Source organism: Bombus flavifrons, chromosome 10, assembly GCF_040668555.2.
Source record: "Bombus flavifrons isolate JBK064 chromosome 10, iyBomFlav1_principal, whole genome shotgun sequence".
Lineage (NCBI taxonomy): Eukaryota > Metazoa > Arthropoda > Insecta > Hymenoptera > Apidae > Bombus > Bombus flavifrons.
Genome location: NC_138451.1, coordinates 14,599,941 through 14,625,348, shown reverse-complemented (window position 1 = coordinate 14,625,348; position 25,408 = coordinate 14,599,941). Strand labels below are relative to the sequence as shown.

At 40.0% G+C, this 25,408-nt stretch overlaps 7 protein-coding genes and 1 long non-coding RNA gene across 17 annotated transcripts in view; 5 read left to right on the top strand and 3 right to left on the bottom strand.

Annotated features, from left to right (window-relative positions):
* Positions 1–4,736, top strand: part of Cad99C (cadherin 99C) — a 75,253-nt gene extending 70,517 nt beyond the window's left edge. For 5 of the 6 annotated variants that reach the window (XM_069122485.1, XM_069122484.1, XM_069122483.1 and 2 more), the window contains 7 exons: positions 186–317; positions 615–731; positions 943–1,341; positions 1,633–2,261; positions 2,745–2,975; positions 3,451–3,680; positions 4,420–4,736. In XM_069122485.1, the coding sequence (XP_068978586.1) occupies positions 186–317; positions 615–731; positions 943–1,341; positions 1,633–2,261; positions 2,745–2,975; positions 3,451–3,680; positions 4,420–4,736 (2,055 nt within the window). The remainder of the gene's footprint in view (positions 1–185; positions 318–614; positions 732–942; positions 1,342–1,632; positions 2,262–2,744; positions 2,976–3,450; positions 3,681–4,419) is intronic. The other variant, XM_069122486.1, reaches the window with a different exon arrangement.
* On the bottom strand, positions 222–7,809 carry LOC138184487 (uncharacterized). Its single transcript, XR_011174324.1, has 3 exons — positions 7,714–7,809; positions 6,414–6,741; positions 222–306 (listed from the first exon to the last, which is right to left on the bottom strand). It is a non-coding gene; the product is annotated as an uncharacterized LOC138184487 (long non-coding RNA).
* A 207-nt stretch (positions 7,810–8,016) lies between these two features.
* Positions 8,017–15,423, top strand: LOC138183955 (tetraspanin-11). 5 transcript variants are annotated; one of them, XM_069121523.1, is made up of 10 exons: positions 8,017–8,649; positions 8,772–8,839; positions 9,474–9,557; positions 10,405–10,617; positions 10,702–10,887; positions 11,545–11,667; positions 11,878–11,931; positions 12,002–12,094; positions 12,455–12,538; positions 12,610–15,423. In XM_069121523.1, exons 3-10 carry the CDS (start codon positions 9,510–9,512, stop codon positions 12,670–12,672), a joined length of 864 nt encoding a protein of 287 aa, XP_068977624.1. In that variant the 5' UTR covers positions 8,017–8,649; positions 8,772–8,839; positions 9,474–9,509; the 3' UTR covers positions 12,673–15,423. The 5 variants fall into 5 exon arrangements, with proteins under 5 accessions (XP_068977624.1, XP_068977625.1, XP_068977627.1 ...); XM_069121524.1 differs by having other exon boundaries at positions 8,017–8,653; XM_069121526.1 differs by lacking the exon at positions 8,772–8,839.
* Positions 14,407–15,987, bottom strand: LOC138183956 (carbonic anhydrase 1). The gene is made up of 5 exons (XM_069121529.1): positions 15,930–15,987; positions 15,583–15,852; positions 14,971–15,227; positions 14,600–14,824; positions 14,407–14,508 (listed from the first exon to the last, which is right to left on the bottom strand). Exons 1-5 carry the CDS (start codon positions 15,985–15,987, stop codon positions 14,407–14,409), a joined length of 912 nt encoding a protein of 303 aa, XP_068977630.1.
* Positions 15,988–16,479: 492 nt separating this feature from the next.
* On the top strand, positions 16,480–19,583 carry LOC138184408 (uncharacterized). Its single transcript, XM_069122288.1, has 7 exons — positions 16,480–16,629; positions 16,845–17,198; positions 17,360–17,598; positions 18,512–18,904; positions 18,989–19,091; positions 19,184–19,320; positions 19,392–19,583. The coding sequence occupies exons 1-7, from the start codon at positions 16,572–16,574 to the stop codon at positions 19,509–19,511; spliced, it is 1,404 nt and encodes a 467-aa protein (XP_068978389.1). The 5' UTR covers positions 16,480–16,571; the 3' UTR covers positions 19,512–19,583.
* A 255-nt stretch (positions 19,584–19,838) lies between these two features.
* Positions 19,839–22,278, top strand: LOC138183957 (carbonic anhydrase 2-like). Its single transcript, XM_069121530.1, has 7 exons — positions 19,839–19,990; positions 20,819–20,953; positions 21,215–21,359; positions 21,427–21,532; positions 21,628–21,730; positions 21,887–22,023; positions 22,099–22,278. The coding sequence occupies exons 1-7, from the start codon at positions 19,966–19,968 to the stop codon at positions 22,204–22,206; spliced, it is 759 nt and encodes a 252-aa protein (XP_068977631.1). The 5' UTR covers positions 19,839–19,965; the 3' UTR covers positions 22,207–22,278.
* A 55-nt stretch (positions 22,279–22,333) lies between these two features.
* Positions 22,334–24,244, bottom strand: LOC138183958 (MYCBP-associated protein). Its single transcript, XM_069121531.1, has one exon. The coding sequence runs from the start codon at positions 24,242–24,244 to the stop codon at positions 22,334–22,336; it is 1,911 nt and encodes a 636-aa protein (XP_068977632.1).
* Positions 24,245–24,394: 150 nt separating this feature from the next.
* Positions 24,395–25,220, top strand: LOC138184407 (carbonic anhydrase 2). Its single transcript, XM_069122287.1, has 5 exons — positions 24,395–24,410; positions 24,478–24,680; positions 24,746–24,900; positions 25,004–25,094; positions 25,185–25,220. Exons 1-5 carry the CDS (start codon positions 24,395–24,397, stop codon positions 25,218–25,220), a joined length of 501 nt encoding a protein of 166 aa, XP_068978388.1.
* Positions 25,221–25,408: the final 188 nt, after the last annotated feature.

Here is a 25,408-nt window from a genome sequence, read left to right as displayed (position 1 = left end):
CAAAAAACCTAACTTGCCTAACTTCGCCGAGTATACTTTGTATCTACAGTTTTCGATCCTTCTTCGCAGCATCGATCAGAGTTTTAGTTTAATTAAAAGCAGGTCAATTAAGAAGCCTACTTCGAGATACAATCGGATAATTTTTCTCAAGAAAGATGGTATTACATGCCTTTGTTATTCGTTAGGACGTTAACGACATTCCACCAGTGTTCACGTCAGTTCCTCGTCCGATTACGCTGGATGACGACGTTCCTATTGGCACGACGGTCATTAATCTCATAGCAACGGATTCCGATGGCACTGCTCCTGGAAATCAAGTACGTACTCGCAATTAGTAATCCTTAAGTGGTGAATCGCGAATAGCGATGACTCTCGACAATCATTTTTCATTCGTACGAATCTTTTTACTTTATCTTTTGCGGAATGCGTTTATGCTATTTTCTTTATTGGAAATTATACGTATACATACGTAATCTCTATTTGCAACTAATATCGCGTAACGACGGAAAGAAAAGAAATTGCTATCATTTGCTCCTTGATCGGATGCGATGGATGTTGGTCATGGCAGTTAACGTACGAAAGAAAGTCGATCGTTATTGTCTGTCGATTTATAGGTGAGATACGAAATTGTCGGCCGTGAAATAGCGAACAAATATTTCGTGATCGATCCGGACACTGGCGTGCTTAGGATACGAGACGACTTGCGTAAGGAAACGAACACTGAATATCAGGTAATATATGTGTGTATATATATATATATGTATGTATGTATGTATGTATGTATGAATAGATATAGATGTAAAACGCTTAAAATCTCGCGTTTCCGTTTGCTTTTATCACGGAGTTCAACGTCGTTCTTTCTACGATGAATCTTGAACGTCTATCGTGGAATTAGACTTAAGCCGAGCAGCATTCATCAGGACGAAGTTATTAATGTTTCAGGTTGATGTTCGCGCGTACGACATGGGAGAACCGCAATTGGCGTCTGTCACGACAGTGCCAGTTTATGTTCGTCACGTGGCCACGGTGCCGCCAGAAATCGGCTTAGGTTTTGCAGAAAATTCCTACAACGTCGAAGTACCGGAAGATGCCGGCGACGATACGTTGATCAAGATAATCACGGTCATTAATAGTCACGCACACGATACTACGCCATTAAAATGCGAAATTTATAGCGGTAACGAGAAGGAATTGTTCGAAGCGAATGTTACGGAGGAACGGAATTGCGCGCTTAGACTTCGGAAAGGAGTCTTGGATTACGAAACAACGGAATCCTACCAAGTGAAACTTAAGTTGGAATCTTTATCAGGTCTATTGAATACCGACAGGAATACAACGATGGTACGTACTTACGAATAGGACATATCAACGTCGATTAGTATGTAAGTAACAAAGGAAAAGTTGATTTTAGAAAAGCATCTAACATCGTATGATCGTTTCATCGTCTCGTAACGATGTGCGATTAATTGTTGGAATTAAAGAAAAAAGAAAAGAAATACAAAAATATAGTTAGAAAGCAACTGAATATATATATATGGCGTTTAATACCGTATATATATATGGCGAATAGAATTGATCTACGATTTGCCTTTTCTTCGAAAGACGCGTTCGAATTTCATTTCTGGATTACAGGTAAAGATTCAAGTGCTCGACGTAAACGACAATAAACCGGAGTTCATTTTCGCCGACAGTAGAGCGAAACTATCGAGAGGACGTTACTTCGCTGCGATTCCCCGAACCGCCCAGTTCGCGTCGACGGTTATACAAGTGAAAGCACACGATAAGGATAACGGGAAGTACGGGAAGCTCGAGTACAAAATACTTGGTGGAAGAGGATCGGACTACTTCGCCATGGACAGTTCTTCCGGAATAATAAGAACCACCGCGACTTTCGATAACGTGGATCTGTCCGAGCTTCCATTCAAATTCGACGTTCGAGTTCGAGATAATCCTAATTCGACCGACAACTTTAACTCGATCGTAGCTCCGGTTATAGTGAATCTGATCGAAGAGGAGAATCTAATGATTCTAGTAGTTCAGGACGCGCCACCAGACGCGTTGCAAAAGGAAGCATCCAAGATCGCTGGTATCATCGAGGAGAAGAGCGGTCTTCTCATCGGCATCGATAGAGTAGCAGTGAGAAAAAATTTGACGAAAAATGGAACTGTCGAGATGTACCCTCAGGATTCCGACGTGTGGTTCTACGCGATCGATCCAGATACAGAAGCTATTTTAGATAGGAACAGTTCGCGTATACAAAGGTAAGGGATTCGTTATTTATACGTTATATATACATCGTATTATTACGATGGTAATATTATCCGTAGTCGTAGTATCGACACGAGAATCTAGCGCGAATCAAAGCAACCATCGCGATTAAAGTTTCTTTAACGCAGAAGAGAACAACTGCACGCTCGTCGCATTTTTCTTTCCTCTCTACTCGAAAATACACGATGTTGTATGCGCGTCTACTATATGTAGTCTGTATGTAGTGTTATATAGGAAAAAAAGGAAAAAACAACATTATTCTTACTTATTCGTTTCCAAGTGTACAAGTAATTTTTCATTGTCATTACGGGTACGCGAAAAGCTTGCAGTCATCGTAAATAGTAAGTACGTAGAACGTAACGATTTTATTTTTATAGCTACGTAATGCGCGCGACTTTGTCTCGAGGCTTATCCACGCATTGCCGAGTGCTGGAATTCGAAGGGCAACTTGCGAAATACGCGTGGTTCTGTTGCAGATCGATTATCGAAAAAACGGCTATGTCAAATATCACCTTCGACGTGTCGACGCTGGTCCGAGCGAATGCGATAGACATTCACGCGCCAGTAATGCCAGCCGAGTCAGTACGCACGCAAACCGCCATCGCTTTCAGCGGCGAGGTATTTCCGTATGCCTTGATAATCATCGCGTGTGTCATCTTGATCCTAGGCATAGCCGGCATCGTCTACATTTGCGTCTCCTGGTCCAGGTAAGTTGCTCGTTTCCGTTAGCGACAACGCGTATGATCGCAGTCTCGAACGGAATTTGATTCGTTTCCCCTAACCTGCCGTTAATGCGTTAATTATCGCGAATAGAAAGGAAAACATTGGATATTCGAACGATCGGGCTCCGCTTGATTCCTAACGTATAATTTAATGATTCGATGGTTCAGACCATTTTGGGCCAATTTTGAGCGCGTCTGTCGCGGCAATAACGTTCTTACCGTGTTAATATCGTGTGAAAGAATCGTTTTCAAGTGCCGCAATGAATATTTATATCAGCGACGAGCCCGCGTACCATGCAAATTCATCGTTCCCTTTATTACATTCGTTAGAATTAATTACGCTTTCCGGCGTAGTTACCTCTTAAAATTAAAATTAAAACGTTTAGCGCTGCGATACGTCACACGTTCGTTCAACACTAACTATTCGCTACACGAATATTCTGTTGTCTCGTGTGCATAGATACAAAGCGTACAAGGAACGAATGCAGCGGATGTACGTCGTGCCCCGTTACGATCCTGTGTACGTCGAGCCAAATTTGAAAGAATACGAGACACAGGTGCTTCAAATGAGCGTGCCTGTCGACGACAACGACAGCTATAACGATCTCCAGCTTGATTTCAGCAATAAGAATCATGCGTTCAGCTTGGACAATGTTAGCTATATTACCAAAGATCACGGAGAAAGTACCGGTAATTCAAATATTTTCTAACGATCATTTACAGTTACGTACACGCTATTTTATCGTCTATTGTAATCACTCGTCAGCGAGTGTAAAACACGTATCGATGATTTCCGAAATATATTTAGATAGAGCCCTGATCAATTTCCAAGCTCTTCGGCCGACTAAGTATATCGTCAGGTGTGGAAAATGTAAGAAACGATGGACAGAATCTTTTGCAAATATTCCAACACGATGTACAACGACGAACCGCTTTGTCGCAAGGTGTATCTTCGTGCGACGAGAAGTTGCAAGTAAACCTTAAAACGATAAGAAATATCGTATAGCTGCAACGGTTAAAGATAAGAGCGCTTTAAAAATAATTGTTTGGTTCGGAAGCTTTGATACTCTATCCATGTGAATTTATTAAATCAGACCGGTTTCTATACCTTGCCTTTCACCCTTCGCATTTTTCGCATTTTTCGCATTGTTCTCTTTTTTATCTTTAGAAATCTTTCGAATTTCAAGTTCGTACGAATCATTTCGAACGATGGAATATTGAGTTTCAAAGCGGAAGCGAAAACTCGATTTTTAACAACGTTACGATATTTCTTAGTCAATGGTCGATTTACTGGTCGAAGAAGAGTTTGAAGACTCTGGAATTTCTGAAATTCTTTTTGTTTCTCTGAAAAGTGGTTTTCCTCGACGTGAAAATAATTAGCAAGACGAGGAAGACGAAATTGATGGACGCGTGTTTATCGTCTGTTTAGGTCAACAGAGCCCTGTAAGTTCCGAAGCGGCGACCACGGCACGTGCTTCCAGCATAGTCGGTACCCACGGAGAGACGAACATTCACTCGTTGCGACGATCCACCCTTGGTAGAAAAAATCATAACAGCAACGCGAACACGTTGAACAACCACGACACGACGCCTGTCTTAAATCCACTCTACAATCACGGTAACGATCTACTCAGTCCTAGTCCGTCGAACGATAACGTCACGTTCAGAGAAAAGAGGGATTATTCTCATCTAGGATTCACGTATTTGGGTGAACAAAGCCCGGTAGAAACGACCACAGAGTTATAAAAAAGATTGCGCGTGAAATTAAAGACGAACAATGGGCTCGGATATGCTCAACTCGAAACTTTTGCTAGAGTTCTTGCTCCAGGTTTTGCGCTGTGCGATCATTTTTTTACGATATCGACCGATCGGTTAAAAGAGACGAATTACAGCGTCGCGTAGCCAAGTATTCGTTATTAATCGTGCGACATCGCCGGGCGTCGGCGCGACGCTTCTTTCCAAAGGTGATCGCGTGTTTTTGAGATTAAATTCGCGAGGATTAAAACAAAGTTCGTTTCGTAGCTTTGCCGGAGGCGACGACCGAACCGAACCGAACCGAACCGAACCGAGCCGAAGCGAACCGAACCGAAAGCAAGCGCCAGTGCATTTTTAAACGAACACAAGAATTTGTTCCACGTGACGAACTTTCAATCGAATTGTCGCGATGAATAGGGCAGCGCTTGTGCCACGACGCGAAACGACATCGCGAATACTCTCCATCGACGGTGAACAAAATCCGGCGAGCTTCTCCCTGCGAAAAACGTCGAAAAGCGTTGAAAAACTTTCAACGTTGTCCGTCGCGCGTCGCGATTCTACAAAATGCGAGTCAACGTGGCACGGCGCGATCAAAATCATTAGTTTCACGGTTTTCTCTGAAAAATCCGCCACCGAGCGCGGTTATCACGACTGTACAACGAAATTGCCATCGATTTTGCGACAATAGCGCGCGACTTCAATGTGATTTATGCTTCTTGCTCCGATGCAATGACCAAAAATGCCGCGTGCTCGTGGTATAATCGAAAAGCAAAATAGGAAGATCGAGGCACCGTTCGAGCACGAGTCTTTCAAGTCTCCTCCGACTATCGCCTGATATTCTCAGGGTTAGCGACAGTGAAACTCGATTTTCTTTTCTTTTACTTTATATCGAGATACGAATACACGTTTCGTTCGAGTATTCGTTCGTCGGTAATTTGTAGCGACGGCGAGAATATAAAGAATATACTTGAGATGTATATACGCATAGACCGTTGCTACGTCGCTGCCGCTGCCGCTGCGAATATTTCGCCTTGGTGACGAAGGTCATTTACATCGAATCTACGCTGTGCAATAGTTCGTTATCTCCCGCGATAATGTTGACGTCTAAATCGATGATACAAATTTTTATTCGAAACATGTGCAGAAAACGCATAGCAGTAGCATTACGAGTCATCGTACCGTCCAACGTAGTAGTAAGGATTAATAATAAAATAATAGATTTCTAAAGGTTGTATGTGAGCGAATAATGGAACGTGTGCACTGTGTATATGTGGATCGGCCCGTGAACTTAAATATGTATATGCATGAGAGAGACCCCCGTAAAACCATTTGTATAATAAGATCTTTTTATTTATAATTGCGCGTTTGCTCATATTATTATTATTATTATTATTATTATTATTATTATTATTATTATTATTATTATTACTCAAGCAATGGTACACATCGTTGTTACGTACTGTTACAGAGTGAACATTTTCTTCGGCTATTCACGCGTTATTTTCTCTCGCAAACATTTTTTTATTCCCTTTCCTTCTTTTAACCTTGAACTACGAAGCGGCCCGCTTTTTCGAAGTGCGGTTCTTTTTGCAGATAAGTAGGGGGGGGGCGTGATTACGCAATTAAATATAAAATACGTGAAACGCGTTTAAATACGATGATACTTACGATTATCGATCGGCAAATATCGTGTACTTGATATAATAATTTCCAATACAGATTTATTTCGAGCCTTGTATGTAAGATCTGCTAAATCGATTATTTGCATCCATTACATTATGCGGTGAACGATATCCAATAGTGTAATTTATTATATAAGAGAAAATTATGAGACTTGATCGATTAAATCTCTAGTCGTATGGCGAACACCTTTTGTAACCAATCTCTCGATCGTTTCTACTTCGTTTAGGACACAACGTTGAAAAATTATCCGCATCGCCGATTCTTTGACTAGAGCGTTAATATCTTTTACTCGTAGTTGTTTAAAGTACGAATGCTGTAAAAATTGTTAATACCTAATAAATCCATTATATTTACATAAAGTCGATCTTCTATATTAATCTACATAATTTGAAAGCTCGCTGTACTCTTAATCAGTTTCGGTAAATGCCATTAATAACAAAATTAGTGCGGTTTCGAGCTATCGTTTATAATTATTTAAGACTCTCTTGACAATTCTTTGTCGATGAAAGAAAGGCTATAACTATACGTGTCTTTGCAAAACCTAGATTTTATTTTTTATTCGATGGTAATAAAGAACGATTAATAACGTGATCGAAATAATCTTTGAGAAAAAAGAAAGAGAGAGAGAGGGAGAAATAAAATAATAGGAAGCGAACAATTTTTTCATGTTGTCAATACGTACATTTTTAAATAAAATACCAATACTGATAAGATTATTTACATATTATGTACAAACTTATCAATTTTATCAAAATAATATCGTGCAATAATATCGTACAGGTACAGTATGTGTAATATGCATAGTATACTCTAATATATATTGGTATATTAGCCCTCTGCTAACATAGTGTCGTTTTTATAAATTAATATATATTTGTGAGTATATTGTGCACAATATACATAAGATAAATCTTGATAATATAATAATAATACGATATTTTTACGAAAATGCTTATGAATGCAACTGAAAGGACGCAAACAAAAGGACGTACTACAAACTGTTCCACTTCGAAACAAAACGCGAACATCTCTCTGCATTACGAGGATTCTGGATTATTCTGGACCACCAGTGCGCGTTACGGAAAAATTGCGAAAATGCGAAAATGCGAAAATGCGAAAATGCGAAAATGCGGAAATGCGAAAATACGGAAATTCGGAAAAGTAAGTTTTAAGTAATTTGTATTCGTAAATCGTGCGGTGAAGTTCAGAGCGAAGAAACATGACGCGCGCAAATGTATCACAGGAGCCGATGCGAGTATGATCTTGGCTCTAAATACGAACTCACGAACAAGATTCCAAACGAAATCGATCGGTCCGGTTAAAAGCAGCGTTGGTAATTGGAGCAATTAAACTTGTAAACCGATGCGAAAGCTAGGCGATTGACCACTGGTGGTCGTTCGTACGGTGGTCTGACGTTCGTCATTGACATCGCGGAACGAAAGCTGGTCGAGTGGCGAAACGTCTGGACTAGCGAGCAGGGATCGACTAGGACTCGCGTCGGCGCTGTTACAATGCGACGCAGCCGCATCTGGACCAACCACCGGACGACGTAAGGGTGGAAGATGAGCGGAAGGTGGGAAGGAGAGAGCGTACCGCTCCCGAAGCGGATGACGTCGGAGTTGGCAGCATTTACCCTCGGCAGTATCGTCGCGATAGTACACGGCAGAATTCTCTATCGGTGTTCGCGGTGAGATCCGTTCGAGGAGACTCGCGGAAACTCCGGCAGTTGGCACGCGAGATCGGTACATCGATTTTTCTCGGTAACCAGCATCTTTCTCCGACGACGCTCCGTCGATTGCCGAGCGCGCGCGCGCGCGCGTGTGTGTGCGTGTGTGCGTGCGCGCGTGTGTGTGTGTGTGTACTTCGCCTTGGTCGCCCTCTCAGCGTGCGGGAAGCTCTACGTGCTCGTGCTTGAATTTAATAACGGGAAACGGTGGTCGAAAGAAAAGTGAAAAACAAAATGAGAGGGCGAATGGGCGAACGTTACGAATCGTGAACTACTTGCGAATCGATCTACGGAGAAGAATAATCGGAAATCAGTTTTCCGGTTTTTGTTTCTACGGTGTTGTTACTGGTCTTTTTACGCTTTGTTTCCCGCCCTTGTTTCTCTTATGCTCCGGGTAGCTGTCAGCAGGAAGTAGGAGAATCAACAGGGCCAGCAACTGGCAGCCTATTCCTCCGTCAAAAGCTGTTTACACGAGTGATCCCCCGCTGGAATATGGCAAGTAATATCATAGAAGAGTAGCTATGAATATTTATGTGAAAGGTCTCGTTTGAGTATTCGTAGCATGCACGATGCTGGTATTTCGATTAAAAGCGGTCAATTTTTCTTTCGTCCATTAGAGCCGTGAGAAGGTCTAGCGAGCAACTGTACGTGATTTTCCTGGCAACTTTAATTAATTACCGAGCGTGTAAGTACTTAGGATTAATTGGTAATAAGTTGTATGCCTGTGATCGCTTAATCGTGGATTTACCGTGGTCGTACGATATTAATATGTATAACCGTATATGAACCGTGCACGCATCGATCCGACAATTTCGCCTTTGATCCCGATTAGTTGCAACGGTGTTTTAACGTTTCGTCGTTTAGCCCATTAACTCACGCTGTATAGTCAACTATCGAAACGAAAAGCTGAAGCATTGCGTCAGGGCATATCCGATTCGTAGTAATTTTTCAATCCACTTTGAAACGTAGGTAGATCGTGCACCTTTGAACATAATTGCGTCCCTAGAGTGACACGGCCATTCCAAAGGCTCGTTCTTCTAAGATACCGTAGGTTTTAATTCTCGCGAGCGGATCAAAGGATACGTAGATAGACGCACGCTTCGCTCGCATCGCGTCACAAGTATTCGCCAGCACCTGCTCGCTTTTATCTTCGTTCTGCTAATATTTACGTTGTTAATCGCGTTCTTTATACATTTTCGATTCGTTCGAAAGCGTTGACGTTGAAAAATTCAAGCGAAAGGCGTTTGTCAACTTTTAGAGTAAAGTGGAGATCACGATAGGTTTTAAAGAAACTGATACAAGTGATGTTATCTTTGCAGATCAATGACTAATTTGATGTCTTGAAAACGACCGACATGAAGTATTTGAAATTCGTCCTATTTACGTTCAACATATTGATATGGGTAAAGTATTAATCGTTTAATTTCAGATTATATCTATCTATGTATGTATGTATACATATATCGTACGAATAGATCGGATGTTTGTATTTTTATTCCGTTTTATATTTGTGCGAAATAAAGATACGAATTCGGAAGTATTTCTTCGTGCAGAAACGAAAACAGGAATAATTCGGTACTTGATAAAGAATCGTGGTATTTTCTGATAAAGCGTAAACAAGGAACGAACGCGTATCGTCGCTAATAATATACCATTGATACATACGTATATCGATAAAGTCAATCACCTAGGCAGTTCAGTTGACGGTTAACAGCGAGTAAGTCAAGCGGCACGTAAAAGTTAGATTTCGAAAGATTGGTCATTTATCGTTAGCGATAAAATTGCGACGTTTCGGCAACAAAAGAAGTGGAAGAAACAAGTGGAAAAATATAGGTCTTACACCGTAACATTGTCATAAGACGGATGTCTCGTTGCTTTAAGGATGATTGTTTGGAGACGTAGAATAATTTTTTAATAAACTTATGTAGAGATAACGACTCTAGCAATAGCCAACGATGTGAAAGCTTTTACGATTTTACGACTAAACGTCATTAGTTAGATACACTATCGTTGAAATGCACAGGGTATTTTATGTCACTGGACCGTGAGATGCAGTACTGTAGCGAAGTATACGAAGCTAACAAGACCGAAACGCGTGTGTGTCTAAAGGCGAAAACAGAAGGTTCAATTTCGTTGCATAAACGATATTTTGTTGCGTACCGCGGTTGCATAAAGTACCTTACGAATGGTTTAGTAGTATAGTGAGTAGTATATTAGTAGATAACTACATAAAGAGAAATTACTCGATAGTTGGCTGGGTGTACGGTACTGATGCTAGGGGCATGCTTGCTATTGGAACCAAGCAAAGGGCACCTGTTAAATCTTTTCGTGCCCGACGCCACGCCGCACGAAACTATTAACCTGATAGCTTGTAGCTTGGTCGGTCTCGGTTTTACGGTGCTGACGGTCGGTTTCTTCGGATGTCGAGCTGCTCTCTATGGAAATCAATGCATACTGGCCACCGTAAGTTATCGATAGACGCACCTCGTGCGCTACACCTATAACAGAAGCACGGCCAAGGTCTACGATACATTTTTAACTGTCCAGTACATGAGCATGCTCGTGGCACTGATCATTACCGAACTCATCACCGCTGCCGTCGGTGGACTAATGACATTTCGAATACTTTCTGGATTGGAGGAGCGGCTGATTAACAAATTGGCCGAGGATTACGGTCACGAACCCACTAGCGACATACCCTTCAGCCACAGTCTCGACTTTGCGCAATATAAGGTAAAACTGCTAACAACACCGATCGATCGTTTATTCACCGAGGTTGTTTATCGCGCGCAATTATTCTTTGATTATATCGCTGACTCTCCTAGTCGATCGATCGATTAATCACCGGAAAAGACATAAACTAGCAGCCACTTCCTGAATTCTCGCTCGATCGGGCAGCTATTCGTTAGTTGTTCGTTTGCATATTGTTCTTTGTGTTAGTGACAAACGTACAGTACATAGGTCGTATACGACATCGCACCTTTAAAAGATGCGATATTTGGAAACGTAAGAACGTTCGACTGTTCGTCATCACGCCGAATCAATTACGCTATCGAGGTTCCGAAATGCGAGAACATTTGCAAATTTGCGCAACCGCTCGACGATCTGTAACGACGTTTTCACACGATCCCTTCGTCGTAGCGTCGCGTCGCGTCGCGTGGAATCGCGTCGCGTGGAATCGCGTCGTGTCGATCGGTCGACGGAAATATCCATTAAGTTTCAATTCTCGTCCACACGATCGTCTCTACGTATAACGAGCGACGAGAGATCGAAAGCCGCGCAATGCAAATTTTATTTCGCGCCCGAGCGACATCCAATGCACGACACGGTACATCATTCATCCAGCCACATTGCGATGGTCCGAAGAGCACACGAATCATTCCATTACAGTTTAATTGCTGCGGAATACACGGATACGGGGACTACAATGGCACGGCATGGTGGAGAGACGCGCAAATTTCGGGCAACAGGAGGCAGGTCCCGCTTACGTGTTGCGTTTTAAAAGATACAGAGGTACGGAAAAGCTATTTTCGCAGTATAATTACACACCCCTCCCCCCCGTATAGCGGATCCTATACATCGAAATATTCCGCAATTCTATTTACTGCTTGATCTTTTTACATTTTCGTGCGCCGAATAAAACCGCGAATATAAACCGTTACAAAATAAGTAAAAGTCATATGTCTGTATATATGAAAATCAATGATTCGTATTACCTCGCAGGTGAAAAATACGGGAAGTCCAATGAGCGTCGTGTCGAGAGTGTTCAGCAAACATGTAAGTAATTTGATCGAGTCTCGACTTTCTCTTCATACTGCATTCATGAAATTCTTATTTCTCGCGGAAGAACGAGAAACCGTGGCTAAACCCGAAACCAATGGACGAAATAGCATGTCAAGTGGAAGACGAAGAGGGTCACGATGGATATCGACATAAAGAGGTAGAGTTTCGCTCTAAGATTTAATCATTTTAAAAAGAAATATCGTAACATCGTTGATCCAGCGAATTATAAAGGAATTGCAATTCTTTCTCGATTCGTGCATTAATTCTAGTATCGATTCTAATTTCGTATTAAAAAAACGAATGAAACCGTTCTTTTTTCTTTTCGTATAAGTAATTACGGTGCACGATGTACATATATGTGAGTATGGTCGGCCAGGTTAACGAAAGAATCGAAAGCGCAAAGAGAACGCAGCAGCTATCGTTTATCGTTAAATCTACCAACGACAAATATCTTAAATAGCGATTTTACGTTTTATGTTCATCGGTTGATTTCTTACGTTATGAAATGTTTTTATAGGGCTGCCTCTCGAAAGTTACAAGTTGGTTGCAGTGCGAGAGCTTCACATTAGTATTCCTGGGTATGGCAATGGCTGGTATACAAGTACGTTCGCACAGAATACACAAGATTTCAGATATTTGAAATCTAATCGCAGATACGTTCGTATGTTTCAGACATTCGGTATAATAACTTCGGCTTTCCTTTGTCGAACGATAAGGGACATGCAAGTGGATTGAGAAGGCGATGCCAAAGGCACAAAACGAAAGGAAAACCAATTTCCAGTTCCCAGTTTAGTTGGGTTTACGAGGAAATCGGACGCGTTATTTTGATATTTCGTTCGTTCAGTTTCAACGATTTTGTTATGGAAATCGATTTAATCGAGGGAACAACGATACACGCGATAATACCTGGACGTTTCGAGCAGATTTCATAAGAGATTTGGCGAGACATCCTCCGAAATCACTGGCGAAAGGATTTTTAAGATTTTATTTTTAAAAACAATCGATGATTGCGACATTTACCGTAGAATAATAGAAAGCTGCGCTTGCTCGAAACCTTCAAAACCATTCCCGTCCCTTGTATGCGTGTTTCATTACGAACTATCGTAGCGAACACGAACGAGAGAGAAACGTCTACGATACTGTACATAAAACGTTATTCACTCGGAAATTCGACACGAAATACTCCGGTTTTACCAATGTTTGCGATAGGACTTTATATCGCGTTCTATAATGACGTTCGCTTTCGCAAATCACGAGAAAAGCGATATTCTTACTGCGGGATTCCTACGCGCTGTAAGGTGGTAAATTTTTTATCACGGACGAATCTGTAAATACATATGTATGTACTTACGTGCTAACTAAGAGCGAGAAAACGCGGCGAGAGAATCGTCTATCACCCTTTTTTGCTTGCGAAATTCATTTGACAAGATCTCATTTTTCACACCAGGTGGACGCGTGATTTATACATTGGCAAGCGTATATGTTCCAAAATATCTTGTGATTTTTTACTGGAGAAATACACCATCGAAGTGAGAATGTACCCGATATCGATATACACATATATACATATACATATATGTGTATATATATATACATATATATACATATATATACATATATATATATATATGTATATATTGTGTGTGCGTGTGATAGAAATTCATAAATTCATCTACGTAAATACCAGCGCAAGCCGCTCGAGAAAACTGGATGTGTATCCGGATAAAAGAAAGACGAGAGATCTAATGTATTCTCCGGTATAGTGTCTGCAATGAACGTTCACGCAAGAAGAAAAAGAAGACAGATGCATGCATCTTACAATAATTCGTGCCAAATAGATAATATATGTACTGATACATACCTGATGCGACTTGCGACGAGCTAGTTTAACTTTGTTATACCTTTATTTTCTGATAAAATTTGTTGGAAAGTATTTGGCGCGTTCGTAAAATATAGCAGGAAAACAATAAAATTATTGCTCTCTGTACATAAAATACTTATTCGATGTTTCATGTTTTCAACAGCGAACAAAAGTAATTTCATCGTCCCGCTAAAGAAAATTGGACGATTCCTTAATTGGAAGGGAAACGTTTTACCCGAACGAGGCAACGTATCGAATCTACGCGATTTTTGTAAGAGCGCTATACATATTTCGTACGTATTCTTTTCATCGCCGGTAATATAATCATTCGTATGGAAGAAACGAAGAAGCAGCTCCACGAAGTAGACGGTTGAAAGGCGATGTTCGTCCCGTACGATCGTATACCAAGGTCGATGTCGATCGACGTTACGGCAAAGACAGAAAATATATGGCTTTGTACTTGATTTTATTAAGAATCAGTTTATACGCATAGATAGTAGAAAAACGTTACAGATTTAACGGGACACGAATGACTATATACGCGTGTTGATAGTTCTACACGAAAACGCGTAAGACGTAAAATTAATTTTGTAATTTGTTAACAAATACTATGAATAAAAGTACACGCTACGGTCGTTCACTCGTTGTACGGGCCTACAATTTAACGGTATAGGACCATCCGGTGAGCAAATTTGTCGAAATTGTGCGATCTGTAGTAAAAGTTGATATGTGGCAAACGTATTGAGGTATTTGAGTACATATACTGTGATTGTTATAAACTGTACAAAGCGATAGTTTTACCTGAGACGATGATATAGCGATCGGTTCAGGTTGCAAGATCCACGTAACGATTTCACTGCAGGGTGGCTGAGTAAGAGAACCGTTGTAAGTATAATAATCCGTCTCGAAGTGTGGAAATATCCATAGCAGCGGAAAGGGTGGAACGTGCACCTTCGTCCCTGGTTTAACAATACGCCGCAGATTTCTCACGATATGATCCAAATAAGGATTATCCGCGTTTGTAATCTATTAATAGTAATTTAATGCTAATTCGTTTACTCGATCTACTTTATATTGTTTATAAAATTTATAAAATTTCATTAAAAAGGTAGCTTTTCTACTTTCACGCAGAGTTTAGTCGATACTTGGAAAACTATGAGATACAATTTAACCTGAAAAAAGAACGAGACGATCAGTATGCCGTCGCTTTCTTTAGCAGCAATCGCCTCCAAAAGTGAGTTAAAGCCGCGTTTTATGTGCCACACTTGTAATTCCATGGGATATCGAACGTAATCTAACGTATGTTCGCTGCCTTCGTCGTTCGATTGTCCCCAATGAAACATCATCGAGCAGAGGTCGTAAATGTTAGTCAAACAGCCACCTTCGATGTACGGTCGATTCAAGTTGCCCCACATTGTGCTCACTATCACTGGAAGTTGAATAGTGATTATTAAAAGGATCGGCAGACGATAAATTATGACCGAGATGATCCTTAACGAATTTGAAATGCAAAATATATATAACGTAAGAACGACGGAGAAGGAAACTCTTGACGACAAAACGTTCTTGCAAACGTTCTAACCATAGTTGATAATAAAAAAAAAAAAAAAAAAAAAAAAGAAAAAGATGTAACTTTTAAGTAATACCGTATAAATACGAAGAACTTTTGAATGTACATATGTAACTAGGTATGTAGGAGCTGCAATAGGGGTGTGATTGCATAATTTTTAACGGATAATAAGTTAGCAACGATTTTGCTTATTGAACCAGTGGAAAATTTGCACCGTTATTTTCGTTATTCGCTATAGTCATCGATAGTGGTCCTTTATCGTAGCCGTTCCAACGAAGAGGTTCGGACGGTTGCACCACAACGACGAGCTGTGTCGCAATGTTGATCGGTGACTGATTGCTACCATTACTATCAGGATACAGCAGTTTCCACATGTGGGGCCCGTTGCGGTCCGTATAACCGAACGTGAACGGAGGAAAATTACATTCGTTTTCTATCCAGGGAAATAATTGGGTCCAATCCAGAACTTCGGTCAGTAGCAAAACTGCCAACGAACGGTTCTATGTATAAATACGATACGATAAAGTACAAGGTAGGGAAAAAACGGACGAATCGTCTTACAAACGAGGAGGACACTGCTACATATGATCATAAATTCTGATGCTGATATATTTATCATTTTCAATGACCGTCCAACTTAACGTTATCGGGTGATACGCATGGGGCTCTGCGTAAAATATGCGATCGCGCAGCTTTTCTTACATAGATCTATACACACATACAAGAATTTCACTTGTGAATTTTAAAGAAAACATCCAACGAAATAATCAACTGGCTATCCGGGCAAAATGAAGGATCAACGGATATCGAGCACGGTCTATTTGAATATAACTTCATAGGAAAACCGCGGTTTAATTGTTCCGGCCTCGATACCGCGATCGATGTTACGTTATTTCTTATTGACAGTTGGCAAAGTTAAATTGCAGTAGTAAAAATATGTGTACGAAATGTGCTCTATAAGATAATATGTAATATATAATAATATGCGATCGCGACTCGTTATCCAAAATAACGAGAACAATCGTTGTATGAAATAAAATGCAGTGTGCAGGTAAGAGTATCCTTGCAAATTCGTAACCTTCAAAATTTGTTACCCGTACTATCGTCGTTATCGTCGAAGGTGACGGTCGCCGAAAATGGGGTCAATCTCCAGTCGATATCGACGAAAACAATGCGATCGGGATAAAGTTCCCCGCGCTTATTATGAGTGGTCACTGGAGTCAAGATGGCGAAGCTAAAATGCGAAATATCGGCAGCACAGGTGAGTAGCAATCGTAGCTTACGATCAAACGTACAACATCTGCTGAGATTTAAAAACACCGATTCGGCGAATCGTAACTGAATTTTATAAAAATCCTTTTATTCCTGATGCTATATATTGCTATAAATGTAACGCGACGTACGTGCGTATTGCGAAACTTAAATATGAGGAAATAATCGAGTAATTTTCCTTTTTCGCCTCGATCGATCTGTTAGTTCGAATAACACTGGAAGGTAATAGGAGTGCAGCAACGATTCGCGGTGGTCCGCTTGCGAACGACGTGTACGAGCTATCGGAAGTGGTATTTCGATGGGGTTCGTCGAATTGCAAAGGCGCGGAACACACGTTGAATGGCACTTGGTTCACGATGGAGGCGCAAGCGATACACTTTAATAAAAGATACGAGACGATCGACAATTGTTGGGACAAACATGACGGACTCGCGATTTGCGCTTATTTTCTACAGGCCTATCAAGTTCCAACTTGGGACGAACATCCGTTGTTTTCCAAGATCACGGACGACTTGCATAAAGTTACACAGCCTGATTCGTGCATAAAGTTATCGCCAAGTATGCCACCTTCGTTTTTTTTCCAAGTAATTAAAATAGCGTTTCGAATGCATCGAAGGATATTTAAGACGAATCGATGGCTTACATATATCGTGTAAAGGATTATCACTGGCTATACGGTGTACGTATTCGGTTTCCAGTTTCCTCCGTTTTGTTCGTAGATTGCTTGTGCTGGATGAGACAGGCTTGTCAAACACCCGGTTATTACACGTACTTGGGCTCGATCACCACCTTTCCGTTTCACGAATGCGTTACTTGGATCGTTTTCCCAGAGCCAGTGAGGATTTCAGAAAATCAGACGGAATTGTTTCGTATGATACGCGACAAACAGGGCACGTGTATCAAGGAAAATTGCCGAGAAGTACAAAAATTAAGCGGTCGTGTAGTTTATTATGTCAATTAAAAATCGAAAGTATTCGATTCGAAGATTACAAATATTCATTGAACGATTCCTCGTGCAGTGTTTTAGTGATATCTCATCTGTATAATTCCCGTATGATAAATAAAAATTTGATGTATAACTTGGTTGTATCGAGAATATGCAACATAATTTATTGCCCGTTGCCTCGTTCTATTTTATCGCACAAATTGACAAAGAAATTTACGTATTTAACATCTTCCCTAATAATTATAATAATTAAGCTAGATAAAATACATGACAAGCAAATATGATGTAAGCCGGAAGTCAAGCCGAAACGCAAAGTCCTTGAGGATCGCAATAAATAAATAAAAAATAAAATAAATATCTCGCTTAAACATATGGTAGATACCATTTCGTTATGTAATCAATTGCATTAATTAGATATCTAATATGCAACAAGCTTCATGGCAAGGATCGAAACATGTGGTAACGTGGTAAGCTTTTAACGATTTAATTGACTTTTTTCGGTCACTCTTTCCCACTTTTGGCCATGTAGATGGAAATTTTTGCGATACTCGGTTAAACATTTACGTGGAACTGTATAGGATAAATATGTCAAAAGAGAAAAGAAAGTACATAGGTACGTATACATGAGACGTATGTATTGGGACGTGTATATTACGTGTATATTACGTATGCCGTATGTTTTGAAATCGTTCGATAATTTTCGAATTGTTATCGATTTTTTAAGCTACTAAGACTACGATCTTGTCAACGTCGTCATCGGGGCTACCTAAATGGCGACAATCACCGATTAACCTATGCAAGACGGCTACATGGAGTAAAAAATTTCCACCTCTATATATGACAAACTACTGGTCGAACGAAGGTACAGCTACAATGACGAATACGGGTAAAACAGGTAATTTTTCTACGTTTTATTTACGCTTAACATCAGAGACGTTTAAATGTCGCACTACGAGGTTATGAGAACGCTTCTTTCTCAGTGAGTATAGAATTTTCCGATAGAACGCTACCTACGATGCGAGGTGGTCCTCTGAGCAAAGACGTGTTTCAATTCATGAATGTAGAATTTCGCTGGGGCCCGGAAGATTCATTGGGCGCGGAACATTCTATAAACGGGATCTGGTTAGAGACTATCTCTTTAAAACTTGGCGCTCGTCGCGTATCGCGACGGTATTATTCCGCGCGCGTTTCAAGTCATTCTATCGACTGCAGGTACTCCATGGAGGCACAGATAATGCATTGGAACACTCGTTACGGATCGATAGAGAAGTGCTTCGACAAACCAGATGGAATTGCGGTGCTCTCCTACCTCATGCAAGTAAGGATACTTGTTATAATAGATCCAATCGATTTACTTACGTTGTACACATGCGTATTTCAAAAAATAAAATATCGAAAATAGGTGATTGGCTGCCCTGGAATTCCTGATAATCCTTCGCTGACAAAAATCACTAATAACCTGACAAGTATCAAAAGAATGGGAAGCAGTAGCGAAATTCCACCTGGTAACGGAATTTTAGTAAAATAACCATCAGCTTCTTCCCTTTTCCTACTAATTTTCGTTCTTTGGAAATTTCGAAAAATTATTCTTCGATAGATTGTCTGCTTTGGACGTTAGAAGCGTGCAGGGCTCATGGCTATTACACATATCCAGGTTCTCTTACCGTTCCACCATATAGCGAATGCGTTATTTGGATTATTTCATCGACTATTACGAAAATATCCGCTCGCCAGGTATATTTATTTAAAACGTAGGCTGTTCCATGTAACGCACGATATCGTGTTATCTTTTATTTTTACGCTAGATAGACGCATTTAGGAATCTTTACGATGGCAAGTGGAAAAACATATCGGGAAATTGTAGACAACAACAAAATCTTCATAGAAGAAGAATTTTATTTGCTACGGATGCTGCTGTAACATGAGAAACGAATAATGCATGGACAAATAATTACCTTATCGTTTACTTATCTGTTATTATGTGAATATCATTTACAAAATGGTTCACGCGTTTGCTTCGTAAAAATAAATAAAAATATGATAACTAACGGAATAAGTAATTCTAGTCCTCTGAATTTTAATCTGAATGCTTCGTTGTATAAAATTTATGATGCAAAATGCATATGAAAGAAGTTGACTGTTCGTCGTATTTCCTACCTTCAGAAATACATTCCGAACAATGCTTCGAACATTTTTAAACGATATTTGAAAATTTACTTGTTTATCAATCAATGTGTCACACAGAACACAGTTCTCTCGTTTACACAACACGCGCAATATCCTATTCACAATGCGATCTCTAAAGAACAAGTAAACGTACAGATATGTCCGAATCTACTACATCGCTAACTCCGTAAAGTTTCAGTTTACCTCACAACGATGTCCGAATATACAGGTTTAATTGGTAAGATAATCTCAGCTCTTGATATTTCATTAGGTTATATGACATACACGTACATGAATATATGTATATTCCGCGCAGTGATTACCCCCGATACTGCGCGATACACGTACGCTGAGAAAAGCATATTTGCTACGCTCAGTCCCTCCTTTGTTCGAGCGATTCTTGTGCCCTTTACGATCTCACTGTTCTGTGTTCTATCGTATTTTATATAGTTGGTTCTGTGGGTATTGTATCGTAATCGACGTTGCCGAATAACTCCAGGTTAAGCTAACCTAAATGACAGCGGAGTAAACCGCAGTGAATGATCAAACTGTCAATGCAAACTGTTTCTTAACAAGATCTCTTCGAAAGTAGACAAACAAACTGGTACAGCGAAAATGGAAAAAATTAAGGGATTGTCGTTCAAAGGCAATTTAAATGTCGAAGGTTCCTTTATGAAAGCCGAAGTCGTAAAGTTGCTTGAAAGACACCGTGACTTTATGGGTAACGGAAGAGTAGTAGTAAATTTTACACCGAAATTATCAGTTAAGACCTAGCAGAAAAAAGATAATAATGGAAGAAATTATACGACACCTAGAATCTGAAAATAGGTTATTAAAAAGGATTATCAGTGATAAAATGAAGATACGGTTGAGATGAAAACGAGAAAATATATTCTCGAACGTAAACATTTAAACCGAAAGGAAGAAATATCGATCATACTGGTATTAAAAACCGACTAGGTGATAGGGAAGAAATTAAAAGGCGACGCCTAAATACCATATGTATACATATGTATATGCATGTAGTGCAAATATTCCTATTTACAAAATCTAATTTTTCTTTCAGGCTTACCAACGACGGGTCAATCTCCGATTAATCTAGACGATCGTTTAGTACGAAAACGCAAATATCCTCCGCTTGTCTTAAATGGTCACTGGTTAAACGATGGAGAAGCACGACTGTTAAACACCGGAACTACAGGTAATTGGTGAAATATTACAGTATCGAAAGTAGAATTTATGTCAATATCGGTATCTGTGTCTGTATCTGCATCTATGTCTATGTACATTTCTATGTCTATTTCTTTGCCTATGTTTATATACGCATTAGATATCTATAGCCAATGTGATACCGAATACTTTTTAATATTTCGGAAAACTTATTCGATGCAGCGGTGCATAACGTTAGGATAAGACGAGATATACGAGTGTTCCAAATTCTAACGCGTTTTTGAATATTTAGCAAAAATATGGTTAACTGGAAATAGAATCCCATCGACAATTTGCGGTGGACCACTTTCAGATGACATATACGAGTTAATGGATGTGCATTTTCACTGGGGCGAAGACAATTGCAAAGGTGCCGAGCACACGATCAACGATACTTGGTAAAACAAAGAAGAGACTAAACTTCGCGTTCCTTTTTATTACGTATACGATTTTTACGCTATCAAGGTATTCGATGGAAAGTCACGTGGTACACTGGAACAGAAAATATGTAACCGTGGAAGAATGTTTCAGACATAAGGACGGATTCTGCATTTTGGCATACCTATTTCTAGTACGAAACTTCAACGTTGAAATTATTTTTCTATCTGACTTTAGTTTCTGTATTTTTCTATTGGGAGTACAAATTTTGCCTAATTGCGAAAAAAGGTCCAACCAGATTGTTGCAATTGCATTAATCCGCAATTGGAGAGGATAACGGAGCACTTGAAGTATATTCCAGATCCAGACATGGAAACGAAAATACCACCTAGTAAGCGTTGAATATAGTTTGGGATAATATTTCGGGACTGATATTTAAGAACATAGAAGAATGTCGATTAAGATTATTCATTAAGATCGTAATCGAAGGGCGATATGTGCATTATCGTAGACGATATCTCGATATTTTGGTCATGATTTCTCGTAGACTGTTTAGCATGGATGCGCTGGTCAACGTATTGCACCAGATACTATACTTATGCAGGATCATACAATATCGGTGAATATCCAGAGTGCGCTACTTGGATTGTATTTCCTGTAGTTATACCTATACGAGCCAGCGAAGTGAGTCGCATTAATGTCACTGATATACTTATGTACGATATAATATAGACTACGCTGATTAAAATTAATTCACAGATAAAAGAGTTTCGAAGACTGAGAGATAGAGATGGAAACGACATAAAGACAAACTGGCGAGAAATACAATTACTGAGATGCAGGCAAATCTTTTTAGCAATCTCTTAAGTTAATTTCAAGTCACGATCGTTCTGTGTCTACAATCTTTTTCTGGTACATTTTGGTAAAATACACGAGGGAACAGTGAATCGTTGTTATTTCTATTAAATAACTTTATTTAGCTTATTTCGATGCTTTATTTATCAGGTTCGTTCAAATTATCAAACGATTCGATAGATGCGAATATTCGTATTATCGTTTCTCCCAAAAGTTCATAAATACGAATAAAAAATATTTCTTTATAAAGAGAATCATTGGCGGGAACTGTGCAAGTTCTTTGCTCCGTAATTGTCCGAACCTGACTGTTTTGCGAACGAATACTCGACTTCCTTCCTCGTCTATTTCGCCAATTATTGCTCTTAACGGATGGCTGAGATGCGTTCATCGACATCGTATAACTCATTTGCGGAGCCATAACAGGAGTTTCCTTATGTTCGTTCACGAGGTAAGCGTTTCTTGCTGACTCGCTTTCGATCTCGAATAAATTGAAAAACGAGCAAAGCAAATTGTATATCGTTTCGTACTTGTTATATCGCACGGATCTGTACAACGAGGGTTCCAAACATTCTTTATAAAGTTCAGTGAATCGCGACGATATTATATTCCTACGTTCCGGTTGTTTGATCTTCAATAGGATTTCTCGTATATCGTTTAACAGCATGTTCCAACGGTGTTTCGTTTGATTCGTCGCGTTGTAGTAAATCTTGTGGAATTCTATCACAAGCGTCGGATTGTAAAAGCAGAGTGAATTTTGAACAGCGAATAGTTCTGACTCTAAAAATAGGCTAGCGTACGCAGGTTCCGGATGTCTAGCGAAACTCACATTTTCCATAATATCGTTAATTATCTCTCGTATCACGGTATTTCGAACGCAACGATTCAAGTATTTATCGACTATTTGTACGGGACGAAAGTTTACTGGGAGAACGTTTGGGGTTTCGGCGCAACCCCAAAATCGAAATACCAACGGAGAGGAACACAAGATTGGATCGGTTGTAAGTTTCCAGAATTCGGTAGAAACATAAGGGACACCAAGATACCATATCTTTAATTTGACAATTTGCCCTGGAAGGATCACTCCTTTCGTTTTGTTAAAAAAGAAAGAACTGGTTCGTTTGACTAAAGGAATTATGTTAGATCGAAACGTTGGTAAACGCCATTGGTAAACGATTACGCGATTTCCTTTATTCTCGAACACGATTTCTTTCTCCGTCCTTTCGTTAATTTTTCCACAAAATGTTAAATTCCACGTGATTGGATCTGATTCCGCGCGGTCCTGCTTCGATGAAACGTTCTGCCAAACGATTTCACGATCTTGGATCTTCAAGACGATCGCCTGCTCGGAATAACGATCGCGGCAGAATCCTGCGTCCTGTTCTTTCTCTTCTGTATCGGAAACTGTTATCGGCGGAATTCTTGCGAACGGTTCCTTTATCGCTGCGATCGAATTCCCGATTGCCAAGTCTTTCGTTTCTGGTTGTTTCGGCACGAGCATCGCTATTTCTTTCGACAACTCCTTCTCCCTTCTCTTCAAGTACCGACCGCGTCCCCACGATGGTTCCTTCGATTTCAAGCCGACCAAATCTTTTTCTTTCTCTGTTAATTCAGGCAAGTCGACGTACGTCAATTCCGGAATTACATTTAGCTCCTTTTTACTCGGTGTAAACGTAATATCTGGCAAACACGGGCCACGTTTAGGCAGCGTTTTCGCAGTCCTCCAAAATTCCGTACCACCTCGATATTTATCGGGTATAACTGGTATAGGCACTGTCGCGTAATCTATCAAGTTTCTCATTTCGATCAGTGGCCGTACCTTTTCGCAAGAATTCAGAATTTGATCATTTCGATGACGACCGGTCGTAGACGTAATGCGCTTATATTGTATCGTTCGCCTGTCTAACCATCTCCGCCAATTCGCCAAGCGCCGATCTTCCAGAAATATCGACTGCGGACTGATAAGTCCATCGCGCGTTGTCACCGTTGTCGTAAACTGTTTCATCCATTTTTTCGGCTCATCCGATTTACCAATCTTTCGCGCGTAATCCATATATATTCGAGAAAAATCTGAACAGATCATAGATAATCTTATATTCTGGTGTTAAAAGTATTCAATTACTTGAACCTTCGACAAAGTTCTATTTCGATTATAGAAAAATCAAAATCGAATCATTTGGTTTTAACTTCGTTTAAATAAAAAATGAGCCTAACAACAGGTAAGGTAAATTATTGTACCTTTTTGCAATTCGTCCTGTTTATCGCGCGTATTAATTACTTGAACAGAAGCGAATGACAGTTACAAACAAGATGCCAAGTTGCTTCAAGACTTACTCGTTACCGAACATGCGTTAGAATCTCCGATCGATTTAGACATTGGCCGTATGAGAATTATCGAGTTAGATCCTTTGAAGTGGATTGGCATTGATATAGCACCGAGAAAATTGAAACTTACTAACACGGGATTAACGGGTAATATTCCGTTATACGTATGTATATGCGTTACATGTATCATATTCCATCGTTAACTACCGAAATTCGTGGTATTAATCAGATTTCGTCGGTAGTAATTTTGAGCGCGAAATGGCCGCAGGGACGTCCTTATCTTTCCGGAGGACCGTACGAAGGAAACTATACGTTTGCGCAAGTTCACTTTCATTGGGGAGAGAATGAAATGAAAGGCAGTGAACACACTGTCGATGGTGCAAGGTTTGAAATCTATTTTAAATCGTTCCACTAAACGTATCGCGTATTTTCTTTGGTTTATCGTAAAAGTTTCTAAATTTAGAATTCGATTAAATTTCATTCAAAGTATGGCTATGGAACTGCATGTTGCGTGTTTCAAGGAAGAATACGAAACGTTAGAATTGGCACTTCGACGACCTAGTGGCGTTACTGTTTTGGTATATTTCTGTAAGGTGATGAATTCACAGATATTTACATTGAACGAAACACACAAATCGTATCGTTTTATGATGTCTAAAAATTCATAGGTAATAACACCACGATTGTACTTAGTTACAGGATGAACCAAACGAATTTATGAGTGGGATCGTAAATAATTTGGCTGTTATTCGTACCGCGCATTCGTCGGTTCGTATAGTTCCTTCAAAATTAACAAACATTTTACGATCTTTCTCGCAAGACTATTTCTTGTATTGCGGTTCGATAAAAACAGCGCAAAATACACATAATATTCTCTGGACGATTTGCAGAG

Bases quoted from the DNA above. Each gene is read 5' to 3' on its own strand.
- LOC138183955 (XM_069121526.1), top strand. From the start codon at position 9,510: ATGAAGTATTTGAAATTCGTCCTATTTACGTTCAACATATTGATATGG. The intron at 9,558-10,404 runs GTAAAGTATTAA...ATTACTCGATAG, and splicing joins CGTTCAACATATTGATATGG to TTGGCTGGGTGTACGGTACT. The intron at 12,095-12,454 runs GTAGAGTTTCGC...ATGTTTTTATAG, and splicing joins ATGGATATCGACATAAAGAG to GGCTGCCTCTCGAAAGTTAC.
- LOC138183956 (XM_069121529.1), bottom strand. From the start codon at position 15,987: ATGATAAATATATCAGCATCAGAATTTATGATCATATGTAGCAGTGTC. The intron at 15,228-15,582 runs GTGCAAATTTTC...TTCAACTTCCAG, and splicing joins AGCGAATAACGAAAATAACG to TGATAGTGAGCACAATGTGG. The intron at 14,825-14,970 runs GTTAAATTGTAT...TACTATTAATAG, and splicing joins TCGTCTCGTTCTTTTTTCAG to ATTACAAACGCGGATAATCC.
- LOC138184408 (XM_069122288.1), top strand. From the start codon at position 16,572: ATGAGTGGTCACTGGAGTCAAGATGGCGAAGCTAAAATGCGAAATATC. The intron at 16,630-16,844 runs GTGAGTAGCAAT...TCGATCTGTTAG, and splicing joins GCGAAATATCGGCAGCACAG to TTCGAATAACACTGGAAGGT. The intron at 19,092-19,183 runs GTAACGGAATTT...ATTCTTCGATAG, and splicing joins CAGTAGCGAAATTCCACCTG to ATTGTCTGCTTTGGACGTTA.
- LOC138183957 (XM_069121530.1), top strand. From the start codon at position 19,966: ATGTCCGAATATACAGGTTTAATTG. The intron at 21,731-21,886 runs GTAAGCGTTGAA...GATTTCTCGTAG, and splicing joins GGAAACGAAAATACCACCTA to ACTGTTTAGCATGGATGCGC. The intron at 22,024-22,098 runs GTGAGTCGCATT...ATTAATTCACAG, and splicing joins TACCTATACGAGCCAGCGAA to ATAAAAGAGTTTCGAAGACT.
- LOC138183958 (XM_069121531.1), bottom strand. From the start codon at position 24,244: ATGGATTACGCGCGAAAGATTGGTAAATCGGATGAGCCGAAAAAATGG.
- LOC138184407 (XM_069122287.1), top strand. The intron at 24,681-24,745 runs GTATGTATATGC...GGTATTAATCAG, and splicing joins CGGGTAATATTCCGTTATAC to ATTTCGTCGGTAGTAATTTT. The intron at 24,901-25,003 runs GTTTGAAATCTA...TTTCATTCAAAG, and splicing joins CACACTGTCGATGGTGCAAG to TATGGCTATGGAACTGCATG.